Consider the following 20,144-nt stretch of genomic DNA (forward strand, 5'->3'; position numbering starts at 1 on the left):
TAATGCTGCTGACAATCTTTAATAGAGGGGAAAACCCAACAACTTCCTTGCCACAATCTCTCTCATAGTACTAGAAAAAATAAATATGTGGTCATAATACATGCGAAGGGGAGACAGCAGATAACAAACATGAATGCAGTTTTCTCGTTTGGGAATGGCTTTTCCATAATCTTCTCTGTTAAATATTACCTTACTTTTATGGATCGCTCTTAAAGTTTCAGTGAAGAGGTTGAGGAAACCGTGCGGCGTGTCAGCTTATGGTTTGTTTGCAGACTAGGCAAATCCATAGTTTTCAAATATATAACCTTGAGGGACTAAAACCTGCAGAGGTGGTCTCTGATCTTCTAGGAAGCTAGGCACTTGGTAAATTTTAAGTGTGTGAATACGGAAACTCAGCCAAGAGCTTGCATAAAATCTCAGCACCTGCTGAAGTGTTTGATGGATGGCAGCCTTACCACCATATTTTCAAAAGTATTCTGATGCCAAAAATGCAAATAAGCACCCTACTGAGATTTTCAAAAGCAATTTGGCCTAGATTCCCGACGAGATGTAGCCATTGCGTATCTGAGTGCTCAGCCCTTCAGAGTGAAATTTCCATTCATCTAATCAGGGGTTTGAATGTATTTAAGTGCCTGAAATTCCAAGAACTGGCATAAATTTTCAAAACCACTTCCAGTATTTTTAGCAGACCTTTGTTCTGGCTGTTACATATGGTGGCATGCTGATGCTGCCATTTACACACGCTTCCAGGTAGGCGATTCTAGGTCCAATCACATATTGAAGAGGGTGAGAGGGAAGTTCCGAATGACATTAATTTTTCAATAAATGGCATCCCATTTTTCAAATTAACTTAGCTTGGCAAAGAATCTTGATGCTGGTTTTGCAGAAATTTGCACTAGGCAAGTCTCGAGTGTTATCAAAATGACTGTCAACATAGTTCCTGTATCAAGTCTAAAAATTTAATAACAGTATTATTCTTGCTTTCTATACATCTTACAAGAATAATAATGGAAAAAAGCTTAGTTTAAACTGTAGAAAAATATGGATAATCCTGGTATAGTTAATTTCACCCCTTTTAGTATGATACCTAAAATAATTGAAAAATAGTGTGAAACAAAAGACCATGCACTGGAGACCAGTGGCAGGAATGCAGCTGTAACCTGGGAGCTCCAGATCTGAAAGCAATTGGAAAAGAAAGAGCTGAGCCAATAAACTGGTATTTCCATTAGCTGAAGGAGAGAATAAGGCACTGCACAGGGAAAAGAAGCTCTGGTCAGCAGTTCTCTGGAGTATTGCAGATAGCTCCAGTCAGCTGTGTTTGGAGAGGTTAATTTAGACCCAAGCATCATGGAGCAGAGAAGCCAGCACGCTAGGAGATATCTCTTTTCAGAGAAGTGTGGTTTGATTAGTCTATTAATGAAAATGCCAAGAGCTTATTACTCTTCTCAATAAACATAATGCAGGGCTAAATTCCAAAGAGAGCAAACAACTGAAAAGGGAAGGAGAGATAAAAGACAGTGATAACAGAAGGGCCATTGTGTATAAATAGGTACAAATAAGACTGGGGTGGCAATTAAGCTTCTAATAATTCAGGTTAAAGGTCTGCGATGTGTTTCACCAAAAGCAGAAAAGGCAGAAAGCCTGACTAGTTCTGAGATGGATTTTACTCAATTTGTGAATAAGATATTTGGTGACACAAAGGTGTATAATACGTCATTTGACTTGAGGAGCCAGAAAAGCCCTTCCAGGCCTACCTTCTCATGAACTTCTGTTGACCCACCTCTAAGAAGGGAGATCAGGACAGCCTTCTTACACTTGAAGAGTCCTTTTCGAAGCACCTGACCTAGTATTAGTAGGAGACATCAGCAAGAAAAAAGATTTCTCCGGTCTCTGATATGTGAAATTGTAGTCTGACACACTCTAGTTAGCATGGCTCTAAAGCAAGGAGGAAAATGAAGCCCCATCTCCACCTAATCACCGGTGTTTGAAAGCCAGATAGCTGTGTCCCCAGGTAGAGCTGTGTGCATTAATATAAGGAGAAGCAATTAGTTAATGAGAGAAAAAGAGCTGTTATCAACATGAAATAGTCACACAACATTTTAGTTGCAGCAAAAGGTTTTTCCCTGCTATTCTTGAAATCCACCCAAAACCTTTTTGTGTAAGCACTAAGAAATGAATATATTGAGTCATCAGCTAAGCAAGCAGGTAAAAATCTTTTCTTATCATGCTGTGTCTGTTGGGGGCTTCTCCAATGATTAGGAAAGTAAAGGCAAAAAGAAAACAAGTTTTTCTCTGCTTGACTCTCCAGAAAAATATGAGAGCATGCCATGTAGCTATGGGAAACAAATTGGGCACCTGTGCCAACACGCACTCTGTGGACGTGGCAATGCTATTTAAGTTTACAGTAGGATGGAAGTAAATAAATAAATAACTGACACTGGGTGTTTTGCTTGAAGGGATTAGAGGAGGTTGAACATTGTCAGAGGTGGCGTTTCAGTGACAATGAAAAATGCAGAAAGAGAAAGTAAATAACTGCTGCTGGCAGGAGAAAAAATTCCACGGGGAGCTGAACCACATGATGAGAATTACATGAACTATAGCAGAATTCAAGGGGCTACTAAGCTGCAGTAAAGAAACATAATAAAGTGGCCAAGCAATCAGATGAAGATGAAACCAGCTCAGGTAGGCACAGTGAAGGTTAAGTAAAGAGCAAACTTAAATGGAGACCTCAGTGGAAAAGTGTTGGCTCCTTTAAAAAAGAAAAGAGATACACATTTGAGAAATCAGGTAGCAAAGGAACCAACAAATGCAGTATATGAAGTTGCAGTTGCATCCTGGTTAGAAATGCAGTATTAATGCAATATTAAGACAATAAATGATTGAATGATGATGCTGTTACTTTATGGATGAGCTTCACCCCTCTTGTCTGGTATTCCAGGGAGAATTTAAAGAAAAAGGTAAAAAAGAGCAATTGATGGACTTTCTTTTGAGGACTTTATTCATAATGGGCAGTTTTGTCTGAGGCAGGGGTCCTCCCAGGAGAGAGCATTCCCCAGAAAACTTTTTGCTGAATGAATTCCCTTTAAATTTAAACTTTAAAAAATAATAAGAATAAAAAAAAGACTCGAAAGGGTGTTTATCCCCAGAGGCATCTTTAAAGACATTTGTTCTAAGAGAAAAATAAGGTCCCAGTGCCTGAGGATCGGCTCTGAGACATCCTCATTCTTCTGACTTTGGGATGAAAAAGCAGATAAGCCTGTTCTGGATGGAGTTTACCTGCTATTGCTAAATACCCAGCACTAACAACCAGACCAAAGCTAGGACAGGCTTTCATTGCAAGAAGGAGCTGGAGAGCATGTGAGAGGAGTGAATCATGTGTCCTTTCATGTATTGAGAATTTTGGGATGACAGCCCCATTTTTTGCTTTTCTCTATACTCAAGAAAGGAGTCATCCGTTATGCCGCTTCTATTTATAAATAAAGTTTAATTGCTGAGAGCTAAAGACAAGGAAAAGCAAAGTGGCTGGTCAGTCTGGATTTAAAACACAATCTATCATATCCAATACATGTGGCATGTTTAACTATCAGCTTTAAGAGCACCACTTTGCAAAAGTCGAATGCCCCCCAGCAGTTCTGTGGAGTTGTTACCACTATTTTTCAGCTCAAACTCTGAATGAAGTTATGTCTTGCAAGCACCTTTATAGTGTATTGAAATAACAAGCAGAAAAAAATCCATCATAATGTTTCTTCAATGCCCTTGGTATCCTCCAGAAAGTGTGTGCGCTGAAATCTGTATGTAGTAAACACTTTCCCTCTACTTAAAACATAGACAACAAAACAGTGAGATCTGTAAATGTAGGTATCATGCTGTGAATCATGTGGTAGGTTTTGTTCACCTTTATAATATGAGCAGTCTAATAAGTCCCTCTGGCCGTTGTTTCTCCTGTTAAGTACCATCATGTGCCATCAACAGGGGACTACAGCAGGAGAAAGGCAAACTTGGTGTGGAGAAAGCAGCAGGAATTAGCCCAGTGAAATCACTTGACAGAACAACCACTCGTCAATGCTGGTAATCTTGACTGGGACAGGAGTAGCTGAACGTCTGACTGATATATATATATATATTTTTTTTTTTTTTTAAAGGCAAATAAAATAACCTTTGTGACATGCTATGTGTTTCTGGGTAGATGAGGTTTATGACATTTCCCCAGCAGCAGCAGTTGATGCTGCATGGGGACCAGAGGGGACCAGACTGTGACATTCTTTCTCAAATGCTTCTTGCTTTACAGTACACAAATGTCCCCTTGATTGAAACGGGACTGGCTGTTCTTTATGAAGTGTGTGTGTGTGTGTGGGCAATAGAAAATGCTTTGCTTTTTTAACCTTTAACTTCACATCTTACCAACAGTGGTGTGTGTATAAATCATATAATTAACTCTAGTTGTGTAGCTGCAAAACTGAGGTGGCAAAATAGACTTATATTAAGTGTTGCCATGGCTTAATAAACTCTGCTTTAGCACAGAGACGTTTTTGTCAAAAAAACCTGTTTAGGACCGCAATTTGGATTGTAGGTTTGCATTTGCAAATGAAGTAGAGGGCAGAAAGTTTGTTCTATTAAAAACCAAATATATTTGTTTCTCTTCTCAAAGTAAGTTGTAAAGCTAGTGTCTGTATCTGAATTTGTCTTGCAGATTTTTTTAGTTTAGTTTGTGTGTGATGGAAATATGATGGAATCTTTTTTTCTAGCTCTATGAATTTTTTTTTCAAGGAAGCAAAAATGGCCAAATCTGTCAGGCCCATAAAAAGATTTTAATCACCAGTAGCAGAGCAGTTCTGGCCCTGTGCCTATCTGTATTATCAGGTATAATTGCCTTTGTCATTTGCTCTTTGGGTCAGAGGTTCTGCCTTGCCTGGATCATTCAACGCTATGAAAATGGAAGGGAAAAGTGACTATGTTTCCACCCATAACAGATGTGGATTTGGCAGCTGTTTGTTCAAACTCAGTGATAATTTCTTCTATCTTGGGGCTTTCCTCCCCTCCATTAAAGCTCCCACACTGACCCCTTGGTGGCTGATTATAAATCTGTAGGACCGTGGTTCAAACCTGCTATCCCATTCTTGGCTGCTGCTGGAGGTGGCACTGGGGTTGACCTTGTTTGAACCATGGTGATGTTATGCTGACCTCCTCAAACAAAAGGCAAGTTTGCTGCTGACTTCAGTAGTGCTGGGATTTCACTCTGTATTTTTGGGAGCCTTCTTTTGTTTCAGCAAAAATATTTAAATGCATGAGGTGAGGTCTAGAGCTGGTAGAAAATATTACTGTGTAGGAGCAGTGTAAATTCATACAGCTAGTGGGGACTGGCTTGAGCAATCTTAGCACACCACTCTGCTCTTATCTCTTACGTGATGAGTTTCTTTTCCTTGTACTCTGGATACCAGATACCATGTATGTCTGCTTGAACCATGTGATCCTGTTCCTCCAAATTCATTTACAGAATAGGGTGGTTATGGGGAATCCAAAAGATACCCAGTTTCAAGGTTTTTTTCTCTTTCTCATACTCATTAGAGACTGAACAACTGCAGTAGAGGATTCTCACCTCTAAAAGCTCTATGTTTTATCCAAATAGAGAATTGTGGTGTTATTATTTTTTTTTAAATTGGAGCTTTACTGCAGCTTTCAGAAAGACCAGGGTTTTATTCTGTATCCAGTACCCAACCCACTGTCTGTTTATACTTCTAGCTTAAATGTTCAAAGTCCAATGCACACAGCAGTAACAGATATTTCACTTTCCCAGAGATGCCACTTCTATTAGCCTGCACATCAATAACCTGGGCTTTTGGTCATCTGAAGCCAGTAGCAGCACATGGCTTCGGGAAAGAACTGGAAAGCAGCAGCTGTTTCTTTGGGGGTGTTTGCCCTCAGCCTGTTCCACCTGCCTCACACCGATGCAGATGCTTTACGAGTGCCCATCTTGGTGAAACACGAAGCACCTTTACCTCCCACTAAGCATGCGAGTTCAAACACTTACTGTTGTTCCAGCAGCTGCTCTCTGAGAGTAAAGGAGATATAGCTTCCCCAAATATCTAGCTAATGTTTCTTTTGCTAGGGGTTGCTAAGTAGCAGTTTTTGTCAACGCCCTATCTGGTATCAAAACCTAAGAATATAAATCCTGTGATTTGCTAAGACACCGCTGATGAGGAAATGGTTGTGATTCCTTCAACACAGAGAAAACTAAAAAACTGTTATTGCTAGGGAAAAAGCGTTAACATTAGCATTTACAGTCTGGGGAGGAGAGGCTTCTTCCACTTATTTTCAGGAGAATAATTTAAGAATTGCATTAAAACAGTCTAGTCTACATGCAAATTTGATTTTTGACCTTTTGTACTAATCAAAAGCCATGGTGCTAAAAAGCTGTGTACATTATTGCAGAAAGTATGGAGTAGAATTAACTAATATACCTTCAATATGGTTGTAACAGATTTGAAGGTTATTTCACATACTTCACTACGTAGGGATCAGGATCTAAAACACTAGAAACGCTTCAAGTAGCAATTATTAACTCTTGATGGAGATCCTGGTGATATGTGTAGTATACTATGGGTATTAAATATGGCAAGTAGTTTTGGTGGTTATGTGAAGTAGGGTTATAATATAATAGGCCATAAAGATTTGAGAAAATTGCATGCAAAGTGATTTTATATAAACTGGGTACACTGTTAAATAGTTAGGGCTACTTTTTAAAAGTATCTAACCCCCATTTGAACTCTGTTCCTAATGCAATTCACTGAGCATTTCCGGACACAGGAGGAACATGTGCGGAATGCATTACCCACCAAAAAGCACACGTCATTCACACATGCACAGGCTTCTGCTGCCATACACACTACACACCAGCAAGTGAATTTTATACTCACAGTTAATTTGGTGCTTCTTATAAAATCCATTACTGGCACAATCTTTTTCCCGGTGTTAACCCAATATCTTACTGTTTCTTCTTCTGTGACAGGACTGAAAGGTGTTTCCCGGTCTAGGGAATGAAATCACAAAACCATATACTGTATTTATTTGTATACATTTTCCATAAAGGATCTAGCAGGATGATGGGTAAACTGGAGGAGGAGAGAAGAGGATGAGGAGAGCTGTCTGGACAGTCAGGGCTGCCGGCACAGAGAAATGGATCCCAAGAAACTCCCTGACCCCCCCGATTTAGCAAGGATCGTAGAGGTCACCCCTGAGCTATCCCAGCTATTAAGCAAGTTGACATACCTGAAAAGATTGGCAGTATTCTTGTTGACCACCTTTCCAGGATTTTTCCGATATGTTTGTTTCTAAAGCCCAGAGTCAGTAAGTACTTCTGGGAAGGCAGAGATGGCCACCCAGCTGTCTGCGGCAGGATGTGAAATCCACGAGGATCTGGAATATGGAAATGAAAATGATTTCCACTGTCACATGTCTTTTCAGTTGTAAGAGACGTTACTTTTTTGGAGGGGAAAAAAAAGGAAGACTAAGGAGGAGTGAAAAGTAATCTAGAAAGCTTGCCAAAACAAAGGTGACAAAACCAACCCATCCAGCTATTTCAAAACTGGGTTTTGAAATTCCAACCTTTGCATCCTTTTGAATCAACAGCTTAAATTTTGCTGATGCATAAGATAAAAGACGTTCTTTCTGCTTATGCACTTTTCAATGCTGATCAGCCAAAGCATTAATAACTCAACACCTGGGTAACGTAACATCCTGATATTTTAACTGCAAAAGAAGCTGTTCTATTGCTCCCTGAATTTGTAAGGTTTTATTTCCTATAGGTTTGTGCTTTTACCATCACTACCACCATAGTCTCAGGCTTCCTGCATGTCCTTTCTGATCCACCCAGCTGGCATGTGACAGCCTGTGCTGTGGCTTGTCCAGAGTTTGTGACTGCCGCTGCCAAAAAAACCTGTGTAGCACCTGAGTCCGTCTGCCCTGACCTCGGCGAGGACAGATGCTCAAAGCAATTGTATAAATCACCTTTGCTTAGGGAATCAGACCAACCCTTTCCTCCCTCCCTTCCCCCTGCGAAATATAAACCTAGATTGAATGTCAGTGTCACTTTTCACAAAGGAGTGCTCTGTTTTCAGTGAGCCCTGCTTTTAAGATGCCAGGCTGCACGGTCACAGTGACAAATGGAGAACCCCACTCAGAGCTCCCCGGACTTACCCCTACATAAATCAAAACGAGTGGACCTGATATTCCCTTGCAGCATATTCTGCTTGTGATGGATTCTCAATTTTGCAACAAACTGCATTGTACACTTGGATGTAAATGTGTAGCTGTTCCTTTTCCTTGGCAGTAAGGGAAACTTGGAAATCAATTCAGTCCTTACACTCCAGCAGAACTTGGACTAAAATTGGGCAGATGATTGTTAGGTTATAGGTTATTTAATATAATTTTATTATTAATTTAATTTTAATTTAATTATTTAATTTAATATAATTTAATTTTATATTTATTTAATATAAAATTTATATTTTTATATTATTTATTTATATTATTTATATATTATATATTATATATTATATATTTATATATTATATATTTATATATTATATATTATATATTATATTATTAAATATTCCATTTAATATAATAGGAAGGTTATTTAAAATAACATGTTCGTGAGACGTCTGGTATTTCACACCCACTGTTAAAATGGGCTCTGCCCCATAAAAAAATAATTTTATATTTATTTAATATAAAATTTATATTTTTTTATATTATTTATTTATATTATTTATATATTATATATTATATATTATATATTTATATATTATATATTTATATATTATATATTATATTATTAAATATTCCATTTAATATAATAGGAAGGTTATTTAAAATAACATGTTCGTGAGACGTCTGGTATTTCACACCCACTGTTAAAATGGGCTCTGCTCATAGTTTTAATTTCTCCTATGTAAGATACAGACCTGCAGGTTGAATGCTCAGTGGTACTGCACCAACAATGAGCTAAACTTGTTGCTTGTGATGTTTTTTTGGTGAGCAGTGTGATTTTAGGTCAGATCCCAATAGGTAAGTTGAGTAACCCCTACTGCTTTGGTTGGCTTCACCTAACAGTACTGTGAGTTATCCCAGTATCAAGTCTAGCAAAAAGAGCTGCGCCTGCTCTGTCTGAGAGGGTCTCCAGCACAGGATGGAGGGAGGCTGGGAGAGGTCCCAGCTGTGTGAGATCTCTCACACCACTGCGTTCTCAAAACCCTGATACTGTTTGTTTTTTTCCTGGCTATCCATCCCATTTAATTCTTAGAAACGTCAGCAATCCCCGGATGTGCACTCAGAAAAACTTGTTTAAAATTGAAGCAATTCTTTTAATCAATAGGTTTTTGTAAACAAACACATTTGAAGGCAAAACTGGCTTTATTCAGTCTGTTTTATAATTGACTAAAGTGTAGGACTGGCATCTTTTACCCCCCACCCCCCCCCACCCCCTTCTTCCTTTTCCTTAATGAGAGGAGTAAAAAAGTGACTTGTGACACTTTCAAAGTCATCCAGCGATACATGAACACAAACCACAAACTTAGTTTCAGAAAACCTCACCCTTGCTGTACATTGAGGGGCTTATGTGAAATACAAAGTTATCTTTTTTTAAAATTGGATCAGGGAGTTTTATTTTATACTCCTTTTAATGCCAAGACTTTTGTTCCAGGAAATTCTCCACAAAGTCACATAAGCAAGTAAACAGTAGACAGGGACTTTACAACCTCTGTGATTGATATGTCCTCATTTTCCCTCTTTGAACCGCCCTAAAGCTCCTGCCACAAACCCAGTACATGGGTGGTCTGCAGCTTGCACAGCACAGTCTAGTTTCACGCTGGTTTCTTAAAGTGAAACAAACCCAAACAAGACAAATTTGCTTGTGTTAAATATTCACATTGTTTTGTGGTAAACACTTGGTTTCCTAATTCCTATTTGTGTGTTTCAACTGGATTTTCTTTTCTTCCCCAAAGATGCAATGTGTATCCTTTTGGGAGCCTTATTTTGCCTGCTGAGCACTGGGGCTCAGCAATGCTGCAAGGACTAATTCGTCTGACCCGGGTGTAACTCTGGCAGGGTGCGGGAAGCACATCAGCCTTTTCGATGACCCTGCTGGAAGCAGCAGTGAGAGGTGTCTAAACCATACCTAGTTTGTCTGACGAAAACAAGGGCTTCCCAGAATTTGACCTGAAAAATGTACTTTTCCCTTTACGTTTCTCAATCACCAACTCAAAGGCAAGTGTTATCAGGGTCAGCTATGTTCCGAGTCACCAGGTTAATGCTAATAAGAAATGCCTTTTATCCTCCTGCCTCTCTTTTGCCAAAATGTCATAGAACCATAGAATTGTTTAGATTGGAAAAGACTTTTAAGATTGTCGAGTCTAACTGTTACTCCAGCAGATCGTAAGGTATTCATATACATACTGTGGTGCTGCAAGAAATGTCCTTAAGGAGGTACTTCTAATTATTTCCTACTAATTATTTCAGCTCATCTACATTACTCACCTTGATTCACTGACAGATACTGAAGCAGCAGGTACTAAATGATATACTGTAATATATGAACTAGAGTATGTTTCTCTGCAAAATGTATAGAATTGTACAGGAACGTCACGTTTCCAACTCATGAGCTGTAATTAATTATACCAAAAGGAAAGGTTTTTTTTTATTAGCAGTGGAGCACTTGGCACTAAAATAGCCATTCCTCTTGAAATAAGGCTGTGGTCACCAGAATTTAAGCATCTGTTTACTTCAGGAGATGCTATTTGAGTTCACTCTGCCAGGAGATGACAACAAGCTCTGCAAAAAGCCCTTGTTCACTCTGCATCCTACTTGCCTTCAACAGGCTGAAGGAAATGCGGCTATGCCCATCCCTGCAGCCGAGATGCTCTCAAAGGTGGCTGTCAGTCCATTAGTGCTTGTAGGAGGGAGGATACTTTTGGAAAGCTAAAGCTCTGCTGCAGGTTGGCCATTGGTGACCGACGGAAATCCACGGAGATGGGAATGAACTTGAGCCTCACTGTCACTGAGATACACTGCAAATCTACCTCTGAAGAAAAGATTAGTTGCAATAATGAAATTCAACAATGGAAGCACGGGGCTGCATGGATAAAAATCAACTTTATGGGAATTTGCAGCATAAAGTCTGTACTTTGCCTAAGCATTGATTTGATTACCTAAATCATGTACAATCATAGAGCAAATCTCAGAAGTTCATTTCCATTGCCAGAAGTGCAGAAATGTCTGGAGCACTCAGACTCTTTTTCAGCCAACTCCACACATGCACAAACAGTATACAGTTCTTAAGAGCATGTGAAATCTGCTGTTACCTGCATATATGTGCTCCGCGTAATCAGGGCGCTCTTTAGCAAACATGTCCTTTATCTTGCTTATTTTGTCAGCCTTGACTTCTGTCACAAATGGTGTATACATAACTGAAAATGATACTTCACTGATGGCTTCCTCAAACATAGCCTAAAAAAAGGCAAAGAAATTATACATTTCATGTTGGTTAATGGCTAGTTAAAAAAAAAAATAATTACTTTCACAGATGATATTTTCCCTTTAATAATTGCACAGTCATGCAAAGATAACATATTTTGGTCTTGAATATTAATTAGAGGGGAATTTAAATTAGTTCCAGAAAACACTGCCTATCTATACTCAGAAAATCAATTTAATGGAGAAAGAACATTTGTAAACAGTTTTCAGTGCAGCAAGCCTATGTCTTCAATGAGGAGAAAAGTATTAGATAAATTATCTTTTAGATGAAAAGAAAAAGTGGTTCCATGCTCTCTGAAGGTCACATCTTTCATCTGAGGGTTTTATTCAGTCCTTGGGAGCTGGTTAAACAATACTAAGCATTCATATTGCCCCTTGGGTTGGCATGAATCAGACACTGTTCCTGTATGGAATATTAGTCTTAAAATATTGCATTTAAACACCATTTACATTAAGAATGAAATTCACTCCTGTGCAGAGGGCAACACAAAGCTTATGAACCTTGTCATCCCTTAAAAATGACTCAAATGACGCGTTGTGCTGGTCTGATGTTGAGAGGTGGATTTCACACTCAGTGGACCCCAATGAACTGGTGCTGGAGCTGCCAGGAGCAGCTACCAGCCTGGAAACAGCCTCGCTCAGTACTCTTATCGATCAGCGTGGGGGAGGCTGAGCTGCAGTTCCTCCTGGGTTGGGATCTGTGGAAGATCACGTTCAGCACTGCTCGGGCTGCTACTGTTGCCCACAAAGATTTTGTTGTCTTGACGTGGGCAGTTCTTTTTGGAAACTGGGGGAACTGCAAGGCTTCATTAATCTATCTTGGCAGAAGCGTAAGCACGTTTAATAGCGACAATACTAACACCAAGTTAATAGAGTTGGTTGGAAAAGCATGAGAGGAAAAGATATATTTTTTTAACTGGGTGTATGAATCTCCCAGATCATCTTGTACACTGAAATGATTCACAGAAGATATCATTATGGGACTAGCCTGGTGTTTTATTGACAAGTCCTCAGTTTTGTTCCGCAGTTTATCCTCCACCTATGTAAAATTATCCAAGACATAGTGTGCCTCCATGAGTCATTTGTTTAGCTGACGACTGCTCCCACCAACCTAGAATGGAAGGCTGAGAGTGCCAATTAGTCAGGTATCTAGGCCCTTCTCTTTAACAGCTTTTGACAAGAGGTCCTCTGATATAGTCTTATGTCAGTTTATTTCCATCCTTTTTATTGGTGTGGGGTGTGAAGAAATACCATAGAAATGCTAGAATAGTTTTGAGCAAAGATTGGGGTAGGCTGCCGTATGTGCACCCCAAATGCTCTTACACTGAACGCTCGACCTGGGTGTCAAGGGTATCACTGGGGATTCATTTGTATTTTGGATTACTATGTCTAGTCAGCCCATTATCCTTCGTTTACTGGAATGGAAGCAGTCTGGAGTGGCCAGTATTTAGCCCTGGAAAATTAACAAGCTTCAAATGTGTGCGATAGTATCATGACCACCTGGGGCAGTAATAACATTCCCTCCCCAGTGAGGAGGAGTTCCAGCTTTCCATGGGCACAGCTGTGTTATCCGTGGTTAATGCCACAGATCTAGAGGTATCAGACCAGAAAATAGCGAGTGTGTCCTCCTGCCAGGAGCTCAGGGGCCCATAAATGGATACGTGCCTGTTCCTCCCTATGGGAATGCTTACTAGCCTGCACTGATTTGTAGCAAAGTGATTTTGGGATTTCATATTTCTATGGACTTTAATTATCTTGTCGTTCAGGGCCCTTAGAGGATCAGTAGCAAAACAATGGTACCGATCTAGCTTTCCAAGGTACATTTTTAAAAGAGCAAAGGCCTACTTGTTCAAGTTTTACTGAATTTCATGTGTAAATGTAGCCACAGAATTAGGTCAGCCTTATTTTGTGTGAGAGGTTGGGTGTTCTGCTTACTTTCTATAGTTTGGCAGCCATTTCCTAATCTGGGTTAATACGAGCATGTAACATGTTTTTGGGTGTATCTGTACACTTCAGGTTTAAAATACATGGAGCGAGGCAGTGAGATGAAACTGAGCAGCTGGACCAGACGAGCTCTGTATCCTGCCTGCAAAGTTCACTTTTGGCTTTATCATCCTCAAGAACAGTTCAAAGTCACACCTATAATATAATAACAGCCATGTCCCCATGGCTGTTCTGCACAGCATGCAAATAGCGACTGGCTCAGAGGGCCATAACGGTAAAATGTCAGCCAATGGAGAAAAGAACAGAGCCATAGTTCCTGGTCAGTAGTGCTACTGAAGGTATTCTTATTACCCAAGAGCATTTTTTTTCCCCAAGCTACTGACCCTGGACATAGATGCTATTTGTTTTATTATCCTCTTGGATTTTTATGAGGTAAAGTCTTTAAGGATATAAAACTTCAGCCCATAAAAACTTTGGAGGAGAAAACTTTATACGATACCATCCCTAAGGATCTTTCTGCTTAAGACTTTATGCACTGAAGTCCATACCCATGGATGAATATCTGGCAACGTGTCCAGGAAACAGGGATGCCTACAGAACATCATCTGTCATGCTGTACACTGTGCAGCTACTCAAGATACAGTCACACCGTGGAGAGGATTGTAATGGCTCCAAGAGACTCGCAGGAGAGTCCTTGCAGAGAGGGCAGGACAACTGTTTTTTCCAATCTGCATGTGTTTCGGTGTCTGCATCTGAAGGGTCCTTTCTGCAATGTCCTCATAGATACATCGTGGAGGGTGTTGCTGTTCTGGCCTTGGTATGGAAGAAGTGTCAGGCTTTTTCATGAGTATGGGGGTAGCTGCTAAACTGATAAAGATGATAAAGAAAGGTGATTTTTTTTTTTTTGCATATCTTGCAAGTGAGCCCTGCAGCAATATCTCAGCACATGGTGCTACACTCCAGCCTTCAATTCAAGCAGAGTTAGAAAAATGGAGTCCTTGAGAGGAGTTTAAACCATGAGAAAGTGCTCCTCTAGCAAATCACAATAATGTAAACACTATGATTGACATGAGTCTGCTGAATTTGGTGGTTTACCTCAGCAGCAGACAAAATCTATTGCTTTAGCAAAGATGCAAGAACTTGCTCAAGAAGAGGGTGCAAAGTAGTCTGATGATAGGGAAGATTTCTTTTTGAAGTTATGGGACTGACTCATGCTCTGCTATGTCAGGAGGTTTATATGCCTGTTTTGGAAGTGTGGAGAATCGGAGAAAGTCTGCAGAGAAACCATCTGGAGACAAAATGTCTCAAGGAGTATTTATATTGTTAGCACTTCTATTGAAATACCAATTAATTCCTCCAAGAAACGCAAGTGTTCACAAAATCTGAGGGACATACATTGCTATCATGACAATTCAAAAGCCAAAAGAGGTTCCTAAACAACAAACTTTGTTTTGATCAAGCATTTGAACTTGTATTTGACCCAAGACCACATATTCCCCTGAGCCAGCTAAGCTCTGCAATATCCTTGCACTCTATCCTAGTAATGTTACATTTCATGGACCTTTTAGTAAAACTTAAACTTTAGCCTAAGCAATCTTATATTGTCCCTTCAACACCCACTAAAATTCTGTTAAGAGCTCATAAAACAGATAGGTAGATGCCTAAGAAACAAAGCCTTCCCATGCCAACTTTTGATAGCAAATGATAGAGCTACTTCAATATTTTTATGAAGATCTTGCCATTTTGCCTGCTTAGAGCAGACATAGAAGAAGAAAAATGACACTGTGGCAAAAAATTCTTCATAACAGTGACAGCAGCTTTTCCTGCTACAGTCCCTAACCTTAATCCTCTTTAACTACAGAAAGGTTTAATTTGGAAAATCCAATTATCTTGACATCTAGAATTAGCCAAAAATTTAGATATCTTTCTAGTGCCTTATCTTGCAGCTGCAGTGCATACTCAGCCACTGTCTCATTTACAGTACAGCAGGAATTGATGCTTTTATTGATGATTTTTATTAATGCAATGATATCAGTCAGGGTAAAGCCATTAGCCTCTTCTATGAACTGCTTCCACTCAGGCTGGTAGTTAGAATTATGGGCACACTGCAGTGCAACCTATGCGCTTTTCTCTATATATTTGCAACCTTAAAGAAGTATCTGGCAGCCCTGCCACTAAGTCTGTTGCTGTTGTGATATGAATATCTTCTCAACAGCATGATCTTCTTACATCATTTTTATATATTTTTTTTTTTTCTGCTGGAAAAATAAGTAGACAGAATGCCAGAGCATATCCTTTTCTCAATGTTTATGGTAAGAATAAATCGTGTATTATACAATAGATGAGAACTTTCTGCTTATCTGCCATGTAATGCCTCCCCATTAATGTAGGTCACATCAAATATCAGCTTATTTAGGTTCTTAAGTTATTAACGTATTTAAGTCTCTGTGAGTTATTTTGTATGCAGTGTATTTTGAAAGCGGATTTGCAGAGTGCCACAGCGATAGATCTCTGTATTCTGCTGACTTCTGAAAGGCAGAGGTATTGCAAATAGGTTACCTTAGACTTCAAGATCTGATTGATACTCTAGTAAGTGTCTCTTTATGTTTTGGAAGAAAAGAAATCCATGCTTTATATTCTTTCAAAGAGATCACTATTCATTAAAGAAAAACCCTGGAATACATAGACTATGGGAAAGGCTGGAGGCTGCTCTGAAACTCCCTGTTCATGGTGGTGGCAGGTGGGAAAACTGAGCAGAAATGTGGGGATGCCACTCTGGTCCTGGGAAGCTCTCTGCACACCAGCCCCTGCTCTGCTCTTACAAACTCAGGTGCACAGGGTGCCACAGGAGTCCTCAGCTCTTCTACCACATGCTACCAGCTGAGGATCCTCCCCTTTCATCTCAGCACAGGGGTAAATGTGAAGGATTTCAGTGTTTCTCTGCTGCAGTGGAGCAACCCTGAGACCAATGACACAGAGGCTGTATTTGCTTTGCAAGGCTGATCCACAGCATTGACAAGGTGAGCCCCTGCTCCTGCTTGGGTTACGGTTTGTTGCCATCGGTAGCTACGGTGTGTATCTGTACAGGCAGGAGCTCTAGCTCCAAGCATCCCTGCAGAGGTGGCTCCTGGCCTGGGCCACCTACCCCTGCCCCAGCTGGGACCTTGCGGCTCCCCGAGATGCCATGATGTGAGCAGAGCTGGTCCAGCAGAGTGAGCTGAGCTCCCGTGGACAGGCAGCGTGAGTGCCGTGCCATGCTGGCAGGCTCTCGCACCCAGCTAGCTGCAGTGCAGACACGCTTCCTTGGCGTGGTGACGGAGGCAGACATAAATCTGCAATGGGGCAGTGGGGTAGTGGGTGCAAACATCAAAGAACCACCCCCGTGAACAGGCCAGTTCTCTACATGAAGCTATTGGCCAAACCCACAGCTTTTAACCAGTTTTGTTAATATTGCCCCTTTCTTAAAGATACGAGAGATTTCGTGGTGAGAAATACCCTAATTCCAATAAGGCAATTCACTGTGACTGCTCTGAGCAGCAGGACGGCCTTTCCAGTGCTGGGAGAAGCCTTTCTCCATCACAAGTCCTCAGCAGGTGCTGGGTCAGCTCCACATGGCTCCTGCTATGTCAGGAATGGGTCACGGTTTAAACAGCGGGGTTATTTTTATGTGAAAGGGGATTATAAACTGTGCTCAGCTGAGCAGCTTTGGTAGCCTGGGCTCAGACAGACATCTTAACTCAGACAGGCAGAGCTAAAGGCTGAGCATCGCTGAGTGCTGTACATGAATGTAGTCAGAACCCGCTGGCCAGCGCCTGGATGCTGCATCCATCTGGCGATTCATTGTCCTGGTTTTGGCTGGGGTGGCGTTACATTTCATTGCAGTAGCTGGTACGATGCTGTATTTTGAATTTAGTATGAGAATAATGTTGGTAACACACTGATATTTGTAATTGTTGCTAAGCAATGTTTACACTAAGTCAAGGACTTTTTAGTTTCTCAGGCCCTGACAGTAAGAGGGCTGGAGGGGCATGAGAAACTGGGAGGGGACATGGCCGGGACAGCTGACCTGAACTAGCCAAAGGGTTTTTAGGGTATTCCATACCTTAGAATGTCATGCTGAGTATATAAGCTGGGGGATGTTGACCAGGGCCTGCCTTTCACTGCTCGGGGACAGGTTGGGCATCAGTCAGTGGATGGTGAGTAAACAACTATATTGTGAATACTTGGGGTATTTTTCCCTTTTGGATTTTATTTCTCTCTGTCTTTCTAATTACAATTATTATTTAATTATTTATTTATTATATTTTATTTCAATTTATTTATTATTTTTTTCTTATCTTAACCCATAAGTTTTACCTTTTTCCTATATCTCCTCCCCATACCTCTGGGGCAGGGAGTAAGTGAGCAGCTGTGTGGTACTTAGTTGGCAGTTAGGCTTAAACCATGGGGTTCAGGCAAGTGCTTGAGAGACAGGGAGTGACCCTGGTAAGGAAATACTTTTGGAAGAAAGGGGATACTTGCTGTAGGGGTTTTTCAGGACTTTTAGCCCAAAAAGGAAAAAAAACAACCCAAAACCCAAAACCAAAAGGAAACTAAAATGCAGAAACTAACTGAAGGAGATGCCAGTCCTTCCTAGCACTGAGCTCAACATCTTTTGGGAACTTGACTTAAATGTGAAGAGATGAACAAGCCAGCCAAAGACGGTGACTGATGTGGTTAGCCTGTAAAATGGACAGCACTGTTCAAAGGGGCAGCGAGAAATCATGCCCAAGTCATTGCAATAGCAAACTACTTTGTGTGGCTGAATGGCTGCTAATTTAGTAGAAGACAAGTTGACTGTATGTAGAGGTGTTTCTGAAAAGTGACTATATCTATTTTTGTGTGATGTCTCTGTAGTTCTTCAAGAGCAGATGTGCAAATGGAAGGCCACATAACCAGTAGCAATCTTGGGAATGGCGCAAATTCCTGCCTGTAGTTTCACCTCCCTAAAGAAAGGAGATGGTATACAAAAAAAGGGAAGAGGATAATGAATGTGTAACTTCTTAAGGACCTTTGCAACTCAGGGGAACAGTAAGGGCCTGAGAACTGCACAAAATATTTTTTTACGCTGATTTCTCAGGTTTCTTTTGTAAATCTTAAAGCTCTGCTTTGCGACCCAGTAAAAGCCAGAATGAATTGAAAATTCTACTTGTGAAATATACACATTACTTTTGAGCTACCCTGTAGGTTTTTAAAATGGTCTGGAGCTTTGCTGGCCAGGTTGTTCATGTTGAGCATCTTTGAGACATGATTTATGGGCCTCTGTTAACAATTAAAATCCTAATTGGGTTGGTATTTTGTTTCATTTTGGGATTTCAACAGCTACAGCAAGGTATGTGTTGCCTGTTATATTAAGCTAGTATTAAATAAATCCATCTTTCCTGAAATTAGAGCAATTAATCCATCTGTTTTAATAATTGTGACGTTTAAACTAATAACTTCTCATAGCATGTAAATATAAGTACGATACAAACAACAGTTATTGTACTATGAATGATCTGGTACCAGAAAAATAAAGTAGGTAGAAAACACATGGAGGTAGATATTATTAAAGGAGAAAGAACACAAGAAAAATGTTAATTCCTTAGTTCTGTACATGTAGAATTGTTTCTGGAATGGAAGTACCAGCAATAACAAGAGCAATAAGAAGCTCCCAAATCAGTATCAACATGATAGCAACTCTCTGTTATGTTATTTGCCTTCTCAATCCAGTTTTCAATTACTCCATATTTTTATTAGTGTACCTGAGAGCAGAATGAAGCTGATTTTTTGCAGCTGAGAATTATGTCTTATAAACAGTGCATTCCAAAACCAGACTGGTCTGAGTCCCTGAAATGGCATACATAGGAAGAGGCCCATTCTACACTGAAAAAATGTTAATAATTAAATAGCCATGAGGCAATGAGAACACAAGAAATCCATGCACTGGTCAGAAGCCGGGCTGAGATAATCTAGATATCAGTGCATTGTCTTAAGAATGAACTGATCTCCCTGCTTATGGGCCAAAATCTTTTCGTTCTAATGTGTAGGATGAAGGAAAAGCATTACATCCCAATTTTCCACCAGAAAATTAAAAGCTGAGTGCTTCAAGGCAAGTGTCCTTCAAAATGGCCATAGATACAGAAGAGGGAGGATTGCCTATTGGTTTTTATGAAGAGGGATAAGAGAAATGTCACCTCTTTTCTGACACAAGAAAATTCAAAATTAATTCTTAAAGCAGAAACAATCTCCACAGACCTCTGAGACAATATAGGCTTACGCATATTAGACACTTACTTCTGCCTGTACACACAACAGTCATTGACCTCAATGGGATATTCCCCCAGATTTGATTAAAGAAGGGACTTTTCTGCAGTGAAGTGTGGCACAGCATGATCTGCTAAAATAGCCTCAAGAATTAATGAGAAATACATTTTCTCAGTGATATGATGGCCAGGCTGCCCTGAGAGGCTGCCTGTCAGCTCCTATCCGTCATTCCATTAGGAGGATTGCAAAACATCCCTGCCGTTGCCAGCTTGGAAACCTCACGCTCCATAGCAGGACACGGGTCAAGCATGAGCATGCAGGACTGCTGATGGGCCTCATCCCTGGCTGAGACTGTAGAGGAAGTTTTGGCTGCCGAGAGCTTTTTC

The 20,144-nt window shown here is 40.3% G+C and overlaps 1 protein-coding gene across 1 annotated transcript in view; it reads right to left on the bottom strand.

Annotated features, from left to right (window-relative positions):
• Positions 1–20,144, bottom strand: part of SPATA16 (spermatogenesis associated 16) — a 91,081-nt gene that overhangs the window by 14,992 nt on the left and 55,945 nt on the right. The window contains exons 5-7 of the mRNA XM_080408968.1: positions 11,358–11,502; positions 7,230–7,413; positions 6,915–7,038 (exon numbers count right to left, since the gene is read on the bottom strand). Coding sequence (XP_080265094.1) covers positions 6,915–7,038; positions 7,230–7,413; positions 11,358–11,502 — 453 coding nt within the window. The remainder of the gene's footprint in view (positions 1–6,914; positions 7,039–7,229; positions 7,414–11,357; positions 11,503–20,144) is intronic.

The sequence above is a fragment of the Falco punctatus genome (assembly GCF_963210335.1).
Source record: "Falco punctatus genome assembly, chromosome: 13".
Lineage (NCBI taxonomy): Eukaryota > Metazoa > Chordata > Aves > Falconiformes > Falconidae > Falco > Falco punctatus.